General features: G+C 47.3%; 1 protein-coding gene across 1 annotated transcript in view; it reads right to left on the bottom strand.

The window, feature by feature from the left end:
• Positions 1 to 18,941, bottom strand: part of Slit3 (slit guidance ligand 3) — a 585,823-nt gene that overhangs the window by 35,703 nt on the left and 531,179 nt on the right. Inside the window, 3 exon segments of the mRNA NM_031321.1 lie at positions 5,340 to 5,464; positions 8,349 to 8,512; positions 10,171 to 10,242. Coding sequence (NP_112611.1) covers positions 5,340 to 5,464; positions 8,349 to 8,512; positions 10,171 to 10,242 — 361 coding nt within the window.

Below are 18,941 nucleotides of genomic sequence, written 5' to 3'. Positions count from 1 at the left end.
CTAAGGTATAGCCCATAGACCTGCGTTCTATAAAGGGACATTTCCCCCCACCCCTCACTGCCTCCTCGACTGGTTGGTTTGTAGTACAGCTTTGGTGTCTGCATTTGTTCTGAAGTTCCAAAGGAGAGTCCAAGGCCAGGGCAGACTAAGAACTGCAACAGTTTGGAGTTAGGAGTAGAGTTCCATTGTACCAGGTTCCTCTTCAGGGTAGGTATGAGCTGAGAAGGAGTCAGTGAATGGCAGGTGGGGATGATTACGCCAGGGAGAAGGAACAAGGACAAAGGTTCTGAGTGGGCGACCCCAAGGCTCAGACTGTAGACACTAACCCTAACTTCCCAGGGAGCTTCTCGCCCCCATGGCTCCTGTTTCTCTCCTGGGACACAAACCCTATAACTTGGGACATGGGTCCTGTACTCTCTTGGAACATGCAAGCCATAGGACTTTAGTAGCACCAGGCCTGGGGCGGTATCTGCTGTATAGAATTTTGAGCCATGGGTTCAGTGACTTGAGTACATGCCAGGCCAGAGTGATCATGGGAGCCTTCCCACTGCCACCACCACCTGCTCACCATCTGTCTGAGAAGAGCCTGTCCCGACTTCTGTTGCTGCCAGTGTCTACGACTGGGACAGTGTCTATGCATGGGACTGGGGGGTTCCTGGCTGTGTGCTTACTGCCAGTTGAGCCTGAGGCATTAGGCCAAGAGAGCCTCCACTGTGGGCCCAGATGTATCCTCCTACTCTCTTGCCTGCTGGAGCCTCTGGCCCCTCTCCAGGAGCTGGAAGGCAGAGTCCCTGCCTGTCTGGCTCTTTATGTGAGTCCATGCCCTGTGCAGAGGTTTCTGAGAGGGGAGAGTGAGAGGAAATGTGTGCTTTGAGGAGCTATCTGGCTTTCCCCCCAAGCCACAGTGACTCAGGGCCCGCTTTCTGAAAGTCACCGTCTGGAATGGAAAGGGTAATAGGAATTCTCACTCACGGTATTGAGCACGTTTTCCACCCCAGGCTTCAAGCTAAGCGTTTCATATTCATGATCACATATAATGTTCCCAAGAACACTGTGAGATTGGTACAATCATCATCACGCCCCCTTTAAACAGATAGGGAAGGCAGACTTGGAAAAGGAGGAAAGAGGCCTGAGACTTCATAGCAGTTAGGGGAACAGGCGGCCAACAGATGAGCCTAGACAGCTGAGTACAAATTCGGCACCAGGCACCTATGCTGGACCATTTGGTCCGTCCGTTCCTCTAAAAACCTAGGCTCTGGAGGGGAGTGGATTGGCGCTGAGTATAGGCAGGCTGCTACATGCCGTAAGGAAACAACTGGTTCTCGTTGACTTTGTTTTTAAGTTCCGTGAAGTGGGAGTGAGGTGGAGTATGCTTAATCCAGGAATCCAAAGTACAGCAACACAATTGGGTGCTGACAGATCACCAGAAGTGGAAAATTCCACCCCAAGTGGAAAATTCTACCCTCAACTTCAGGTCATGATCAAAATGAGGGTATAGTAAAATTACCTAAAATGACAGGCTATGTGTAATATATGAAACAGGCTAATTTCATTATTAGATTTAGGTTCTATTTTCTGAATATCTTTGTGTGTGTGTGTGTGTGTGTGTGTGTACATGTGTGTGCATGTGTGTATGTGTACGTGTGTGTACATGTGTGTGTGTGTGTACGTGTGTGTGTGTACAGTATATGCCACAGTGTGAATGTGGAGGTTAGTGGATAGGATAACTTTGTGGAGTTTGTCCTTTTCTTCCTCCTTTACAATGTTTGGCCCTATGTGTTTGAATGCTTGGCTCACAGGAGTGGCACTCTTAGGAGGGTGTGACCTTATTGAAATAGGTGCAACCTTGTTGGAGGAAGTGTGTCACTGTGTGGACTTTGAGGCTTCCGATGCTCAGGTTCTGTCCAGCGAGGAAGATACTCTCTTCCTAGTTGCCTGCAGAGGACAGTTTCCTCCTGGCTACCTTTGGATCGAGATGTAGAAATCTTGGCTCCTCAAGCACCATGCCTGCCTGGGTGCTCCCATGTTTCCCGCCATGATGATAATGGACTGAACCTCTGAAACGGTAAGCCAGCCCTAAATAAATGCTGTCCTTTGTAAAAGTTGCCTTGGTCACAATGTCTCTTAGTAGCAATGGGTTCTAGATATCCAACTCATGTCACTAGGCTTGAGCAGTAAGTGCCCACTGAGCTAACTCAATGGACCGTCTCTTACTGGGACCTGAGTCTTGACCACTTGTCTAGGCTGGTTGGTCAACAAGCTCTCCTCATACGCCTGCTTCCAATGCCCAGTTCTGAGATGATAAGTTAGCATCATGATGCTTGGCTTTTTCATGGGTTCTGAGACCCACACCTCAGGTCCCCCAGCCCCAAGATATTTTAGTATGCATATGTCTAAGATCCAGAGACACCTGAAATCCGAGTGGCTTCTGGTCTCGAGCACTTCATATAAGGATGCTCAATCTCCATCTGCCCTGAGGGGGAATGAACTACCCTTGTAAATCACATTGCCTGCAAGATACCCCCCAGGTGATGCAGCCCTGTAAAGGAAGCGGCAGTGATGACCATGACTGGCCTAAGGCAGGGCTGAGTATGCTAGAAAGTTCAGGGATGCATGCATGGGAGATGGTGGTACTACAGAGATAATTATGAGAACAGAGTAAGAGAACCTCAGAAAGGACACAGTGGGACCACCGCCTCCAACCCTGCCTATAATCTGGCCTGTCTACTCTCATGGTCTTGCAGAGTGCCGCTTCCTTGGCCTGGGCAGACTCTCCACCCCACACCCACGTGGTGTGGTACGTAGGATCTCTTTTAGACCTTTAGGCAGAGCACAGAAATCTAGGAGGCATTTCCACTCCTTGAGAATATAGTAATTGGGACTGGAGATGAAGATCTCTGTCACTTATGTGTCCTTGAAAAGCAGTCGCCATTTCCAATGTGTGCCTAATTAGCCCAATTCAATTATCTTCTGCTGCATTTTGTTCAAATCTACGGGAACTGGGATGTTCCTTGGTCCTCTTCCCTCTGTTCTCTGTCCCACCCCATGTCCCCTCTCTGACAGAATCTAGGCTTTGAGCAGCTCCCTCATTGGAATCTCTGTGTCAGATGAGGCAGGGGAACCACTCAGGAACCTTGTAAAAGTGTGGCCCTTGGACTAGTAGCCCTGAAAGCCCTTGGGAGCTTGTTAAATGTATACCGTCTCAGGCCTGACCCCAGCTCTCACAAATCAGAACCTACATCTTAATAAGATTCCTAGGCACAGGCAGGCATGGGAAGTATTACTCAGAGCCACCGAACATGTGTGCATGAAGCCCAGTGGCAGGGAAAGAATCAGACATATTTTACTTTCCTAAATCCCAGAATAGTGGCAAGATTGTTAGCCACGTGGCATATTTACTGAGCCTGGCACCGAGGTAGATGAAGTGCACGTGATGTGTTTTTAGACTTGTTACAGCTCGGCGAGAGAGCGAGAGAGCGAGAGAGCGAGAGAGCGAGAGAGAGAGAGAGAGAGAGAGAGAGAGAGAGAGAGTTTCCTCTTACAGGTGGAAGGGTGAGCTGTAGGGAGAGTCCTTCACTAGGGAAGACCAGGATTTCTGTCTTTAGCTTCTGTGCTTTGTGAGTGGTGGACTGTGGGTAAGCACTTGTATTTACAAATCTCAGTTGACCTTTCAAGTGAGGAGAAGGATGAGGATAATGTCTTGGGGATGACTAAGCACGCTGTGTGAGATAATACACTCCCAATTACTTCATTCAGGCCTTGCATAAGACCAACAGCAATGGCTGTGCACCCTTAGAAATCTCCAGTTTCCCAAGGCAGCATAGCAACGTGGATGAAAATCCTTGACACTTGTGAACCGAGTCCCAAAAGAAAGCAGCAGTACCATAGGCTAATCTCTCGCTCCACTTATGAGGGGCAGGGCAGCTTGCAAGAGGGAAGGCAAAGATAGGACTGTGTCAGCTTATCAAGTGCTTCCCATACAGTGGGTCCTTTCCTAGCCATACTGCACACGTGACTGGTTATACATCTATTCCTTCCAACCTGTGGGATGCATCCTGGCATCCGGATGAGAAGCCTGAGGCGAAGTCACTGGTCATTGACCTACACCTCGCACATGGCAAGGCTGCAGTCTACACATGGCTTCTCTGTAATTCCAGAGCCTGGGACTCCTTCCCCTCCACTGAACGCATACGCACAGGGTTCAGTGGATTCGTGCCTGAATTATCTCACTCTCAGTCTCTGTGCTTGGGCTCTAGGCTACATTTAAGGTTTTGGGGACAGATGGTTTTAAAAGGAATCCTTGGGCTTTCTTGCTCCAGGCCGATAGGTGGCACTCTGACACCGTCTGCTAGCAGCCAGACAGTAGCTGAGAAAGCCACCAGGTAGCTGTTCCCTAGAAACTGCACTCTGAAGCTTGTTCCAGGCACAGTCCCGTGAAGATGGATGAGGATGCTGTGTTCCTGTCACTCAGCCTGTGCAGATGGTGCACAAGATGGGCTACGGGATACCCTGGGCTCTTGGCTTGTCCAGCGCATCCAGACCCTATGGAAGAGCATTGAGTCGCACCTTTGCTGATCCCAGTGAGGCACTGAAAGAGGGGTCAGCTATTCAGGAACCTCTTCAGGGTAAAGGACATTGGCCTTGGGACTGTATGGGCTTGAGTTTTAATCCCAAATCTATGGAAGCTCGGTTTGCATGCTTATAAAATAGGCTTTGTTCATAGGTTTGCTGGGAGAACGAGTGAACCTGACGCCAAGCAGAGAGCATGACACGTAGTCTACACATATTAGTAGGGGCACAATCTAACTTCTGGACTGTGCTGGGGGAAAAGATTGTCTTGGAAGTAGCCTGGGTTTCTGGTACAATGGATGAGAGAACTGGTAGTCTCCACCTTTTTGTTGAGTTTGCCAACTATGTGGGTGGCCTCAGAAGCCCCAGACCATTGAGTCTTTGAGTCCCTAATCCCTGTATTCTCTGAAAAGGCAGTCAGGATACTGGGTTCAAGGGATGCCTTTTCTCAGAGGGCATTTTTTTTTTAATTACCTGGGTTGCAATCTCTGTGTGACTCACAGCAAAACAAAACAACCCACACAGGTAGCATTTCCTTCTCATCTCAGAGTATCCCAGCCAAGATGGCTGTCTGGTGGGCAGCCTTAGACAATTTGGAGGAGACTAGAGATGTGGTTGGCGAATGTCCCTTGGCGGGGGTGGGTCACAGTGAATTGTAGCGTCATCCCGGCTACTCTACAGAGCTTCAGCTAGCTGCATGGGGCCTCTCCCTGCAGCCAGGACAAAAGAAGAATCTGGACATGAGTGGTGGGCAGGGCCTCCTGCCTTACCTTGTAGCTGTAAGGGCAGGTACAGCGGTACTGCTCCACCGGATCCTGGCTGCAAGTGCCGTTGTTCTTGCATGGGCTAGAGAGGCAGGCGTTGCACTTGGCCACGATGTTAATGTCCACTGGCCCTGAGTAACAAAACCAGAGAGTGGGTGGCAGCCCTCTGAGTAGGCTAACTCCCGTCCCTTCCCCTCTGCTCTGGCTCCCTCCCATCTCTGGGTCTCTTGAAGGCGTACATCCACCTGGAGAGAGTCCCATTAATTCAATGACTGTCCAGTGAGTAAGAATCTCAGCGGGACATTATACAGAAGCACTTCTGCAGTCAAATCAATTACTGTAATTAGCCTGATCCGATTTGGGTGCTAATCTGCAAACAATGCACCATAATTAGAACCCTCCTGCGTATCTTCTGTTCCAGGACGTTCTCAGCACAGCCTCTGTTTCGACCTTCTCCTTCTTTGCCCCTGCCAAGCCATTTTCCCATAGAACAGCCAAGGACGGATGCCAAGGCACACATGGAGAGTCCTTTCTTCACGACCTTAGTGGTGATGGTGTCACACAGAAAGATGCTGATGGGAGCTCTTTGCCTTTGTCACCCAGGGAAGTTTTAACTGTGTCTTGTTTTTCGTTTGGTAAGGGCTGGAAGGAGGTCATGGTCCCCATGAATCTTTGCATAAGGGGACTATGCCTACTGCTGTAGATAGCTTTGAGCATGAGTCATGGATCTATCTATCTATCTATCTATCTATCTATCTATCTATCTATCATCTATCTATCTATCTATCTATCTATCTATCTATGCTCTGTTTAATATCATAACTTTTAACTATCCTTGAGCTAACAGTCCTCAATCTGGAGATGAGTCAAGAGTCACTCTGAGTGACCATTTGTAGGCAGATGAACAGAATGGCTCCAGAGAGCTCTGAAACCAATAGGTCCAATTTGGGCTCACAGCAGAATGAGAGGAACCACCTGCACATGCTTGCCTCTGACTGAGGGCTTCCTGGGGCACAGAGATTTCTCTTGACACACAAGGACAAGTCAGAACCAGCCTAAATCCCACGCCTAGAGTGGTAACTCAAACAGAGATCGTCGGACCCAGAACCAATGTTATTTTTCAAGAACTGGGGACCCATCCCAACTTTACACATTAGGCAGTTCTACCCAGTTACAAGAACTGCCCCTGAGTAGTGATTTTTAAAGCTCTGCAGGTGACTCCTGTCAAGATTGAGCACCACTATTCCAGGGCTATTCGAGTCCCTCTAGTATCAGATCAGATGTCTCAGAAACAGGAAGTAGGAAGTTAAAATTAGCTTTAAATCAATGGAATGTTTTCTGCTTTCAGCAGCCACACGGGACACTGTGCAGTTTTAAAGGGGAAATAAAAACCGAACATTGAGATTCTCAGAGATGAGAAAAGGGCATTAACAGACGAACACTCAATGCAGATGCAAGATAGGTTCTGAAATTAAATTCAGTATGCGTCAAAATTAAGGGCAGATAAAATAGATACTCTTGACTATAGAGTAAGACAAAGGAACCTGGTTCTCTAAGAAAAGGATGCTCAGGGGGGCACTAATGGGAGCCCACGTCCATTATCACCCACTTTGGAAATCGAGTCTGCAAACTGAAGACAACATATTTCCAGCCCATCATTTTGAGTCTCTGACTCTTATCTAAGGATACAATGTTAAACAGAGAAACACCTTCATGCATTTGCCATGAGAGGAAAAATGGAAACACTGTGAAGATTTTTCAACCAAGAAATAGTTGAGTAGGCTGTGGTAGAACACAGTAGCACTGTGAGGGTCAGAAGCCCATGTTCTAGTGTTAGGAAGAGTCCGGGTCCTATTGCTGTGTACTTATGAATTAGTTTGGGATACAGATGTGGCTCAGTGGGAGATGCTTGTCAAGATGAGCAAGGCTCTGGGTTTGACCCTCCACATCACCAACTGGGGAGAGTTCATTCCACCTCTTTAAGGCTTAGCTGCTCTATATATTTACCGTGAGGGTGTTATAGATATCTACCCATAAAAATGTTGGAGAGTTAATCTGACCCAGAAAAAAATTGAATAATATGTTAATATGTTAAGTAAAACGATGAATAAAAACTTGTTAAGTTAGGCCCTGCCATGTGAAAACTCAGGAGTGGATTGTTATAATGAGTCAATAAAAGTCACATGTACTAGGACAAGATGACTCAGTGGGTGAAGGCACTTGCCACAAAGCCTGAGGACCTGAGTTCAGTCTCTGGGTCCACATGGTAAAAGGACATAACCAGTTCTCACAAGTGATCTTCTGACCTTCATGTGTACACTGTACTGGGTATGTGTTTGCATGTGTATACACACACACACACACCACATACATACACAACACCCAACACATACATATACAACACACACACACACACAACACCCAACACCCACACACCCCCACACACAACACCCAACACACACACACCCACACACACACCACATACATACATAACACACACACACCACCCAACACATACATACACAACACAAACACACACAACACCCAACACACACACACATACGAGAGAGAGAAACAAATAAGTGTAAAAATTATTAAAAATCACATACACAAGAATCTCGAGGCAGTGCAATGGGAATGATAATATTACTGGGTAAGGAAGGTTAGAGATGCTCTCAGCTACAGACAATGTATGGAGAAGGAGCCAGCGAATAATCAGCCTCTATATCCATGGATCTCTCACAAGCAGATCCCACATCTCAGCCAAATACAGACCATAAATACCTGAAACAAAACTGTACCCATACTAATCATGTACTGGGTCATTAGTCCCTAAACAACACAATGTAACAACTTTGTATACATCATTTATAATGTGTTATAAGTAGAGATAATATATATATTTATACATTAGTATATCTGTGTTATATGCATGAGATAAGCTGTGTTTTTACAAGCCACATGTGCTCAGCAGATCCTGTGAGGGCAGAGATGTGGTGGGCAGACAACACCTACCTTTGCACTGGAACCTGTGGGTGGGGGTGGTGAGCAGGAGTCTGTCTGCCATGGACTCGGGGCTACTGCATCTGGCAATGCCAGGCTCCTTGTACCCAGCCTTTATCCACTCTGATAACCAACGCAGACTGCAGTCACAGTGGAGAGGGTTGGTTCCCAGGGCCCTGGAAGGCAGAAGAGGAAGTTAGGCCTGGCCCACAGGCTGCCCCTCTGTGGCTTTCTGAAAACTCAAGGTTTGAAAACTAAATGAGGGGACTCTGGTGTGCAGGCTAAAAGACATCTCCACTAAGGGGAGAAAAAAAAATCAAAGTTCCCAGAGTCTATTTCCAATTCAGTAGATGTTCCTTCCCCACCTAAGTGACTTCCCACTCTGAGGCTTTCTTCTCACTGCTCTGGAAAGTTCTGTCCTTAACTCTCCTCCAGGCCTTGGCCACCTTCTCATGTGGCTCTCAAGCAAAGGGTCTGTTAGATTTGTTCTTCAAAGCTTCCAAAGATCCAGATTCAGGAAGCAGCTTCCAGTCAATGAGGCTGAAGATTTGGGGGTGAGATAGAGCTTACCCCCAAATTTCTCCAAAGTGATTGGGAAGAAAACAGTACAATTCATTTTTTAAAAAAAGTCCTATTCTCTACCATTTCTACATTTGATTTATGGAATGCATACATGTCGATACTGTAGCCTATGCACACAACATGAACATAACTAAACTCTCTACAGGGGAGGACTACAGTCTTACCGTCTTACCAACTGAGCTAGGTACCCAGAAACACTACCCGAGAGTACTAGCTAGGGAAAGAGGGCTGGCTGGGAGTCAGGGGACTGAGCGCTACTCCATAGTCTCATTGGCTTGATGGGTAGCTTTTAGGTAGTCACCCATCATTTAGGGTCTCAATTTCCTTGAGTAGAATAAGGAAGGGATGCAGCGTGGTTGAGAATACGCCCACTGGAGTCAAGGAAAACATGGAGGGGCTGGCTTCCTGCTGGCTGTGCAGCCTCAGGCAAAATTCTTTAACTTCCTAAGTCTGAATTTCATCCTATATATGAAGGAATAAAGCGCCTTAACGCCGTAAAAAAATATAGAAGATAATTCATCAAAAGTGTTTAGGGTATAGTAGGGGTTTGAACATTTACACTGTTTGGCGGGATAGAAGCCTTTGAAGTCTTCTGAAATAAAACCTTGTGTACGGTTTGAATACAGTATCTCAAAATGAGCCCCCTTTCATTTTCCTGAATCTCAGGTTTCCTATTTGCACACCCAACCAACTGTGGGCCAGAAGTAATTTTTAAAAGTTTCATTAATTATTTAATATTAATTATTTATTATGTATTATTATATTATATTATTATGTATATTAATTTATTATATATCTATGTATATGTATACATATATACATAGATAGATACATGCATACATATATACATATATTTATCAGTCTGTTTTCCACTGAACTCTAATAAAAATCTCAAAAATAAAATGAAAAAAAAAGTTTCATATGTAATGGATACATTAAACCCATTTTTTGGTGGCCCTTATTCTACACTCAGTATAGTATAACCATTATTTACAAAGCATTTACAATTGCCCCAGGTGTCTTAAGTAGCCCAGAGACTATTTGAGCCCACAGGAGAATTGTACGCATGCGCCTCCTCACTGTACGTAAGTGACTTGGCATTTGTGGGTAACTGGGGCTCCTGGAGCCAGTCCCCTGTGCCTATGGAGGGCCAAATGCCTAACACGAGGACAGAATATACACGGAGTGATGACTGACACCTTTATCACGCTCTGTTTTGAGCCAATGCCCCTTAAGAAAGGGGGCCACTTACAGGTGGGAGAGGGACGTCAGATCATTGAAGGAGCCTTCAGGAACACTGGAAATGTCATTGCCATGGAGGGTTCTGAGGAAGAAGGCACAGGTTAGAAAGTGACCCCAGGGAGCCCACCATTCTCACCCGGCCCACCTGTGGTTCCCAGAGCCCCACAGCTCGTGATGTCAGTTGCCACCGTCGCTGCCATTCCTGAGGGGGGCACCGGCATTGCTCCGTCTAGAGCAGCAGCAGGGCGGAGGGGTTGAGGGGCTTGGCAGGGAAGAGGATGGGTCTCCCAACTCTGTGACCCTGGGGGAGGTTCGGGGGCTAAGCTGCTTTTCTGGGCCTCAGTTTCCACACCTGAAAATCCGAGAGCCACATTTACCTAATGGAACCATCAGAGGTCCAGAGACGATGTTCTGTGCTTGATCAGCTGTGGCTAATGCTCTCTGTTCTGTATTCCGATAGTGGCTAATCCATCTGCTGTGGTGCCAGGTCATTTGCTTTCAGACTCTGACTCTGCCAATTACCAGAGGACGGCCTTGGGGAAAATGGCTTATTATCTCTTGAGCCTTAGTTTTCTGAATTGTCCAATGAGAATGACCAGCAGTCGGATTGTCTTGTACATGTTTTAGACTATGCAGAAAAGAGTCAAGGATTTTTCTAAGTGCTAACTGGTGGATGGCAGGAAAAACGGGGGGGGGGGGGAGGGGCGGGGATATGGGAGAGAAGAAGATGGTGGGAAGATCAACCCAAACTAAAGATGTATGAAAAAGTCATACGGTCACCTCACATTTACTTACTTTCAAAAATTAGACTGAAGGGAGGTAGCACATGTGGGAGGTACTAACTGGCTCCTAGAAGCCACAGGTTACTAAGTGAAAGTCCTAGTGTTTGGGGGCCCCAAACACCCTAAACAACACAGGTATCTGCCCATCAGAATTAGGCGAGAAGCCTTTATTGTTCGAGACACCGTGTGCTCTGGGCTCAGAGCATACAGAAGAGAAAATGGAACTGAGCTGGAAGCTCCCTCCCCAGTGGTTAGCTCTCATGGTGTCATTCGCTCCTATTTTGGCTGCTATCAGGGAGACAACTGTTGACTTTATGCTTTAGAGAACTGACTGGCCAGGCATCCTGTGCCCACAGGCGAAATAGCAAGTCAGTTGGGGGTTGGGGGAGAGTTGACCAGGCTCTACTTAGAACTGAGGTTTGATCCTCACTGGAATTCAAGTCTGGTAATATAAATCTGGCCAAAACCCCACGCAGGAGAGGTCATGGAGAAACCCACTACTGTGGTGTGTTTTGTTTGTTTGTTGTTTGTAAGTGGACATGACAGATCCATTCAAGTGCCTTCTAGATAACCATGCTTATAGTTTAGTGTCACTGCTGCAACTGGCCAGAGAAACTTCTTTTTGTACTGCCTGGTGGTAACTGTCGAGACACGACTACCAGGGTGCTGAGCGTAAGTGGCCATTGAGTGCTCGGACGCAAATGGACATCCATATAACCCCTTCTATGGCTTGGGGAAATCTGTGAGAGGGTAGAAAATTCCTAAGAACTGCAGGAAGGTGGGGGAGGTGGTTAACTTCTGGACAGGATCTGGCTGACACATTCTTGGCTTCAAAGCACCTATGATTTCTTGTATAAGATCTGAACAAGACTGACTGGACCCGTCAACTTTCTGTCTAGATGGGCAGGGTGGGGATGGGGGCTCCATCCCTCCTTGAGGATTTATATGCCATTAAGAGTTAGGAAGGGCTCTCGAGACTCCATCCCTCCATGATGATCTGGTTTCTGGGAGAGGGAGAAACATTTTCTACAATGGCAGAGCACTCGCGCTCCTGTTTAAAACAAAAACAAAAACTCCTCAGCTTTAGGGGCTGTAGAGATGGTTCAGTAGTTAGGAGCACTGATTGTTCTTCCAGAGAAACTAGGTTTGATTCCCAGCTCACTACTGTCCATAACTCACACGTGTGGCACACAGACATATAGGCAGGCAAGACACCAATACACATAAAATAAAAAAAATAAAAATCTAGAAGTATTTAAAAAACCCCTCACATCTATGCTCCTTTCAATAACTCCAAGGAACTACTTTGTTCCTGTCAGTAACGAGTCATTGTATCACACGAACAACTAAAGTGACATGGAATTAGAGGTTGGTGGGGGAAGAGGGAGGTGACCAGTGAGAGTGGTAAGCAGACAAGAAAATGGGGACATGTTATGGACATGCTTGGAAATGTCACAACGGAACCCAGTGCTATGTGTGGATAGTATATGCTAATAAGGGAGTAAAAACTTCACTTTTCTGAGTCCGATCTATATCTGGGTCCAGGGTGGGACCTGAGATTCCAAAGGTTACAGTTCATGAGGAAAGGGCTAGGGGTTTCTCCTATTGCTTTCCGTAAGGGCCCAATCTCCCTTCTCCTGTAGAATACCCAGGGCCTTGTACATGCAGAACTGCACGCTAGACCAGATGTTCTCAGACCCCCTAGGCAATTGCTAAAAATGTTTACATTATGACTCACAACAGTAGCAAAAATTACAGTTATGAAGTAGCAAAGAAAATAATTATATGGTTGGGGGAGGGGGTCACCATAACCTGGGAGCTGTATTAAAGGGTTGCAGTGTTAGGAAGGTTGAGAGCCAATGATCTAGAATTCTCCTTCCTCCTTAGACAGTCCTCTACTGTCACCCCCATGCCAGCCCATTCTTGGTGTGATTTGTCAGGTGCTAGCTGTCCTTTACTTGCGGGGGGCGGGGGGGGGGACTGGGACAGCTGGGAAGAGTGGTCCTCCAGGTGGTGCTCACCACATCTCTTCCCAGTGTGCTTAGCGGAATCATTCTCCCTGCTTCCCACTGGCCTCAGCCTGCTATTGACTCGGATGCCTTCACTGTTGCCTGCTGTTTGGCATATCCATGGTAGATCAGTTCTGAACGAGGCGGCCTACCCCAGGGTCATGAAGCTCTACTAGAGAAACATGGAGGAACCCAACAGAGCTTTGACTGTGATATCTTTGAGTCCTGCTCCCAGTTGTTATGAGCTGAGATGCTGAGGTTTCCAGAACTGCAGACCAATGGGCTATGCTTGACAAGGACAACTGAGACGCAGTCCGCTTATGCTGCAGGCTCTTGGTCCTGGATTGGGCCCCAAGGAAGGACTTGAGGATGTAAATCACCACCCTCGATGATGGCAGAGAAGTGGGTGCACGTGCCTTCTCGGGTGCCTCTCTTCTCCTGTACACCTCCCTCCCTGGAAGTGAACTTGACTTGAGGCTCTCTGCTCTTCCAATGCCCTTAGTAAAGGGCCAGGGGCCTGTCCTCCCTCATTCTAGGGCAATGATTCTCAATCTGTGGGTCAAGACCCCTTGGGGTATCAACCGACCCTTTAACAGGGGTGGCAGATCAGATATCTTGCATATCAGTTATTTACATTATGATTCATAGCAATTATGCAAAGTTACAGTTACGAAGTCGCAATGAAATTATTTTATGGTTGGGGGTCCCCGCAACATGAGGAACTGTATTAAAGGGTCTCAGCGTTAGCAATATGAAAACCACTGCTCTAGGGTGTGCTAAAGGGACAACTAGGAACTGTCAGATGCAGATGATGGAATCATTAGAGCAGCATGGAAATTACCTGCCCCTTGTTACTAACCATGGTCCAGGTGCTCATAGTTTGCAAAGAGATGGCAGAAACTATCTGAATTCTTGCTGGGTCTGGTCCCCAACACTCACTCACTCTCTCTCTCTCTCTCTCTCTCTCTCTCTCTCTCTCTCTCTCTCTCTCTCTCCTTCCCTCCCTCCCTCCCCTCTGAGACAGGGTTTGTATTCCTGGCTGTCCTGGGACTTGCTTTGTAGACCAGGCTAGCCTAAAACTCAGGTATCTCTCTGCCTCATAGACTGATGTATGTCTTCCACGTATTGTGCTTTGTCATGCTGGCATGACTTGCTCCCATCCCTGGTCCAATGTCTCTTGCTCCCCTTTCTCTCCCGAAGCACAGAAGGGTCTGTCCCTGGAGTTCCCATGAGAACGGGAGGCCCAAATCCATCAGAGAGACCCACAGTCATCACCGAGCTTCTCAGGAACATTTTGCCATGCAGGAAGATTACACTCCTCCCACAGAGGAGACTGAAACCCAACATTACACCCAACGTCTAACAGCAACTTTGGTTCAGATCACTGTCTGACGTCTGGGCTCACTGTGTCTCCAACAGCATTTGTTACCCCCCTGAGATTGTCATAGTACCCTACTGCCTACGCAGCTGCCCCTCTCCATTGAAGAGGTATAGGCTTCAGCCATCCGGCCTCATGCATCCTGTATACATACATGTACACATCCAAGTCTCTCAACACCTTCTCTCCATTATCGTTCCAGTACAGGGACACTCACACCTTCAGAGGGACAGAGGGCTAATGAGAGACAGACACCCCTAAGGCCCCCTCTGGAACTCAGAAGTGAGGGGAGGCTTCATTTTGCTGACTGCAAAGCCACTAGAACGAAACCTCCCTACTTTGCACGATGTTCTGCAGGTCAGAACGAGGAGTGGTAAGCAAACCACGCCTGTGAGGGAAACCCATCTGTGAGAGAGGGCTGAGGGGCAAGGGTCTCTGTCTCCAGTGTGTTGTCTGCTCTTAGTCACGGAGCCTCTGCCTACCCTGAGCTCATTTGTTTGAGGGATGTATACTTTTTAAGTGTCTAAGGTGCGTTGAGCTGACCTCCTCTCCACTGGTCAGGAAGGGCCCCATTATATATAGCACTACTTATTATCTGATAAGCCAGATGTGAGGGCAGAGAGGGTTCAACACTTATAAAGATCCAGATGCTGTAGGACCCAGTGCATGGCCACAACTACCCTGCTTCGTTCTTGGATTTATTTTTGAGGGCAGTCCTCTCAAGGCATTGCTCATACAAAGTAGAAGCCTGTAATTATATTTTTCCACCGAGTTTAAGGCAGTAGTGAGCCACACACCTCCATTTCTGAGCCGGAGGCAAGACAGAGTGCACCATATATTTCTATCAGTTCCCCCCTTCCTTCCGACTCCTCCCAGATCTTTCCACTTCAGCTTGCTCTCCCTACCTCCTCACAATCCCCCCAAATCACAACCTTTTAATTCTTGTTGAAGCTTCTCTGGGTAAGGGTGGAAACACTTCAGGTAATAACCAACAATGCCCCATTCTGCAAGTAGAGAAGGAGAGGCCTGAGAATAAAGACAGGTAAAACAGAGGCTGGGAGGGAGGTAGGAAGGCCGCAGGTCAGGAACCCTGAGACATGAGTTCTGGCTTTGGTTCTGTGCATCCTCGTGGTGACTCGGCCATACTCTTGCTTCTAACATGAAATCTGCCCCGCAGCCACACTTGTTAGTTCCTGTGAACCTCCAAACACACTTGTCCTTTCAAAAAAAGTCTTCAGTCCAGAAGGGGGCTGGAGGCCCTAGAGCTGCAGTTATTGGCCGCGGTGGGCTGCTTGACGTGCGTGCTGAGAACGGAGCCCCAGTCCTGTGGAAGAGCAGCAAACGCTCTCACCCAGAGTCAACTCTCCAGCCTCCAAGCTTTTCCTTGATTTTAAGGTCACTGTCACCCTCTGGGATGTTCTTCAGTCTGTTCTCTCCTTAGGTGAGGCTCACTGGCTTCTTCATCTCAGCCTCGGAAACGTAAGTGAAGGACTGACTTGGCGAGCAGAAAGTACTGGGTTCAAATCCCCACTGTATTATCTTAGGCAAAGCCACTTATGGCCTCAGTTTACTTGTAAGTGCAATGGGGATAAATAGAGGCATGTTCTTCATAGGGGGAAAACTATGATCATAATACAAAAGTCCCCATTCCTTGGGCAGTGCATAGTGAAGGCTTAACAAACAAACACCACCGGTGACATTCCAGACAGGGCTGTCCTTCCTCAGAGTCACGAGAAAGGCAGGTGTCACCCGGGTTGCAAATGGTTGTCAGCTTGTCAGCCTCCCCTCTTCAGAGGTCAGCAATTGTGTCTCACTTACTGCCTGCACCCAGCTCCCAGGGCGTCACTGTGGCTTGTTCACTGAAGGCGTTAGAAAGTGAACAGGCAACTACATGTCTCTCTCTCCATCTCTGAGGGGACCGGTTTAGAGAGGAACATCTCTAAGGCCTTCTCTTTGTTGGGAAGTTCCTGCTGAATTTCTGTCTTTACATTTGGCTTAGTTTTCAAGAAGTGAGCCCATGCCACGGACTGGAGGCCCCCAGGACCACCTTTCAGCCCACCACCAGCATTTGCTAATGGCCAAGGCTGTCAGAGGTAGGCTGGCTCTCTGGTGAGGCAGTGAAACCCCTCTTGGTAAGGTCACCAAACCAAGAGCATCTGGAGCCTTTCATGGGGACATCATAAGAGGGCTTCAGGCTGTCTTTAGCTCCTCATGGGTATCAACAGTGTAGTTTTATTTCAAGGATAAGAAGCTAAGGATCTGAAGGGTGACGAACGATACCCCAGTCTTTCCTTCAGTACACACTGAGGCAGCCCTCCCTGTCCTAACTGATTCCAGGTGCCCCCGTGTGGGGTTAGGGAGTGACATTTAAGACCACACACACACAAGGCATGTGACTCTGTGTGGGGCAAAGATCTCTAAGAGTGCAAAGATCCCCAAAGAAGGACAAAATGCCCACAAGAATGTTCTTGCTAGCTCTTTTACATCGTAAGTGAAGTGGAGAAAGCATTTTTGTACTTGGGCTCCTGACCGACCCTGTCTTGGTTTCTGACATGTATTCAGCTGCACTCACCAATACACGCACGCACGCACGCATCACCTCCAGGTCTCTTATTGTTTTTCCACAGCCTTGCTGAGTTTTATCTATGGCTAAACTTTCATGCTTGTCCTCCTCTTTTGTGCCAAACAGCATCATTTATGGTACTCTCATTCTTTTTGAAGATTTCACCATCATAATAAAATCCTTCAGAAACTCGAGGAGAATATACCAACACTTAACTGTCATTACAGCTAATGCAATTCCGGATTGAAAACAAACTTACCTGGGGCCAGGGAGGAGGCTCACTGGGCAAGGCACTTGCGTATAAAAGTGGGTAGGTACCTGAGTCCAGATACCCAGAACCCACTTAGAGCCAGCCGTAGCACATATCTGTCATCCCTTCTCTCTTATAGCAGGATGGGATACAGAGACAAGAGAATCCCTGGAAGCTCAAGGGCCTGTGAGCAAGCCATCAACAAGAGGATAATCTACCTCATGTGGAGAACCAGTACCCAAGGTGTCCTCTGACCTCCACATGCATGCTGCAGCATATATGCACCCAGAGTTATACACACGAATCAATACAATGCTTAAAAGAACAAACAGAAGCCCTACCTTTTGCTCCACTCCCAGATTGTTACTATGTAGCAGTCTCCATCCCTGCCTACCTTTGCCTACTTGTTACGGAGCTGATGGAGCTGATGGTATTGGAAACCTTGTTCTCTTTAGTCTCTGTTCATCGGTGTCAATGTTTACAAGATATAATTAAGTTTCCTTTCCCACACAATGGCTAAATAGTCAGCCCTTTCCCACACTGCGCCTAGTTTTCAACTTTATCTCTTTTAATAACTGCACTTCATTGACTGGCTGGGTCATAATCTCTTTACATGTCTCCCCATTGGTGTCCCGGTAGGTAATATTTAAAATTTAGGTTAAAAATAACAATGCAACAAAGAGCCAGATTTATAGAACCTTTCCCTCATCTTGGGTTTTTCTGTAGCGTAAATTCCTACATGTGCAATTACGAGGAGAAAGGATACAAATATCATAAAAATGTAGCCCATAAATGTTGTTATTTTTCCTGAATTGGTCCTTATGCAGAAAATGGTGGCTCCCCACTGAGGTGTTTGGTTGGAGTGAAAGAAAGGCTCTAAGATTGGTTTTATCCCCAAGACCAACTGATTCTAGAATGATCATACTAAAAAGCCTTCTGACTATTAACTCAAGAAGCAAGCTCCCTCTCACTGAATGTAGGTGTGTATTCCTATGATCCTGTGATGGCGGTAGGACACACAGGGAGGGAGCCCCTGGCAGGCTGTAAACACCCCTGGGAAACAGATGGACAGGGAAAACCTATTTCTTTCTTTCAGATTCTTTGAATTATTCCCATCAGAGTGACTCCCAGTCTTGAACCCATGCACAGAGATTCAATTAAAACTGGCAGTTCTGTTTCCTGCCATCTAACTTATCCCTAGAAGCATCAGATTGAAACGGATGGCAGATTGGGAGCTGGGATGGACAGGGGCCAGCAGGCAGCGTAAGGGGGAGCTGGTCTGGCTTTGGGCTGGCTGGATGAGACCTATTCACCACTGTATTCATTTGGAAACAAGGAAATGGTTTCGCTGATGTTTCCATTCCCAAAGTCCCCGGAGAAAGTGGATAACAGGTAAGTGACAGTAACAGATTGCACACTGTCAGCTCAGGCACTTCTTTGCCCCCGGAGAATTGATTTTTAATAACAGCGCGGATGACATGTGGCGGGAGCTGTCGCTGACATGGGTGTTTTGCAGGTCTTAATAAATCACATCATCCCAGAGCCTCTGGAGTTGGACCAGGTTGCTGGGTGCTGTTTGTTGATAGCACTGAGGCAAGAGGCTGGACTCAGCCACCTCATGACTAGTAGATTTGGCTAGTTACTTCTTCACCCAGGTCTCAGTTTCCCTATCTCTAAAATGGGCATCATCCTCTCAAGCTCACGGTACTCTTGCAGGAGAAGGAATGGCCAGGCCTCACCCTCTCAAATATGGGGTTGCTCTTATGCTCTTAATGACAGGCTTTAAGAGTGGGGTGACA

The sequence above is a fragment of the Rattus norvegicus genome, chromosome 10 (genome assembly GCF_021556685.1).
Source record: "Rattus norvegicus strain SHRSP/BbbUtx chromosome 10, alternate assembly SHRSP_T2T, whole genome shotgun sequence".
NCBI lineage: Eukaryota > Metazoa > Chordata > Mammalia > Rodentia > Muridae > Rattus > Rattus norvegicus.
Note: the sequence above shows the minus strand (reverse complement) of the source record. Positions and strands in the feature narration are given on the sequence as shown.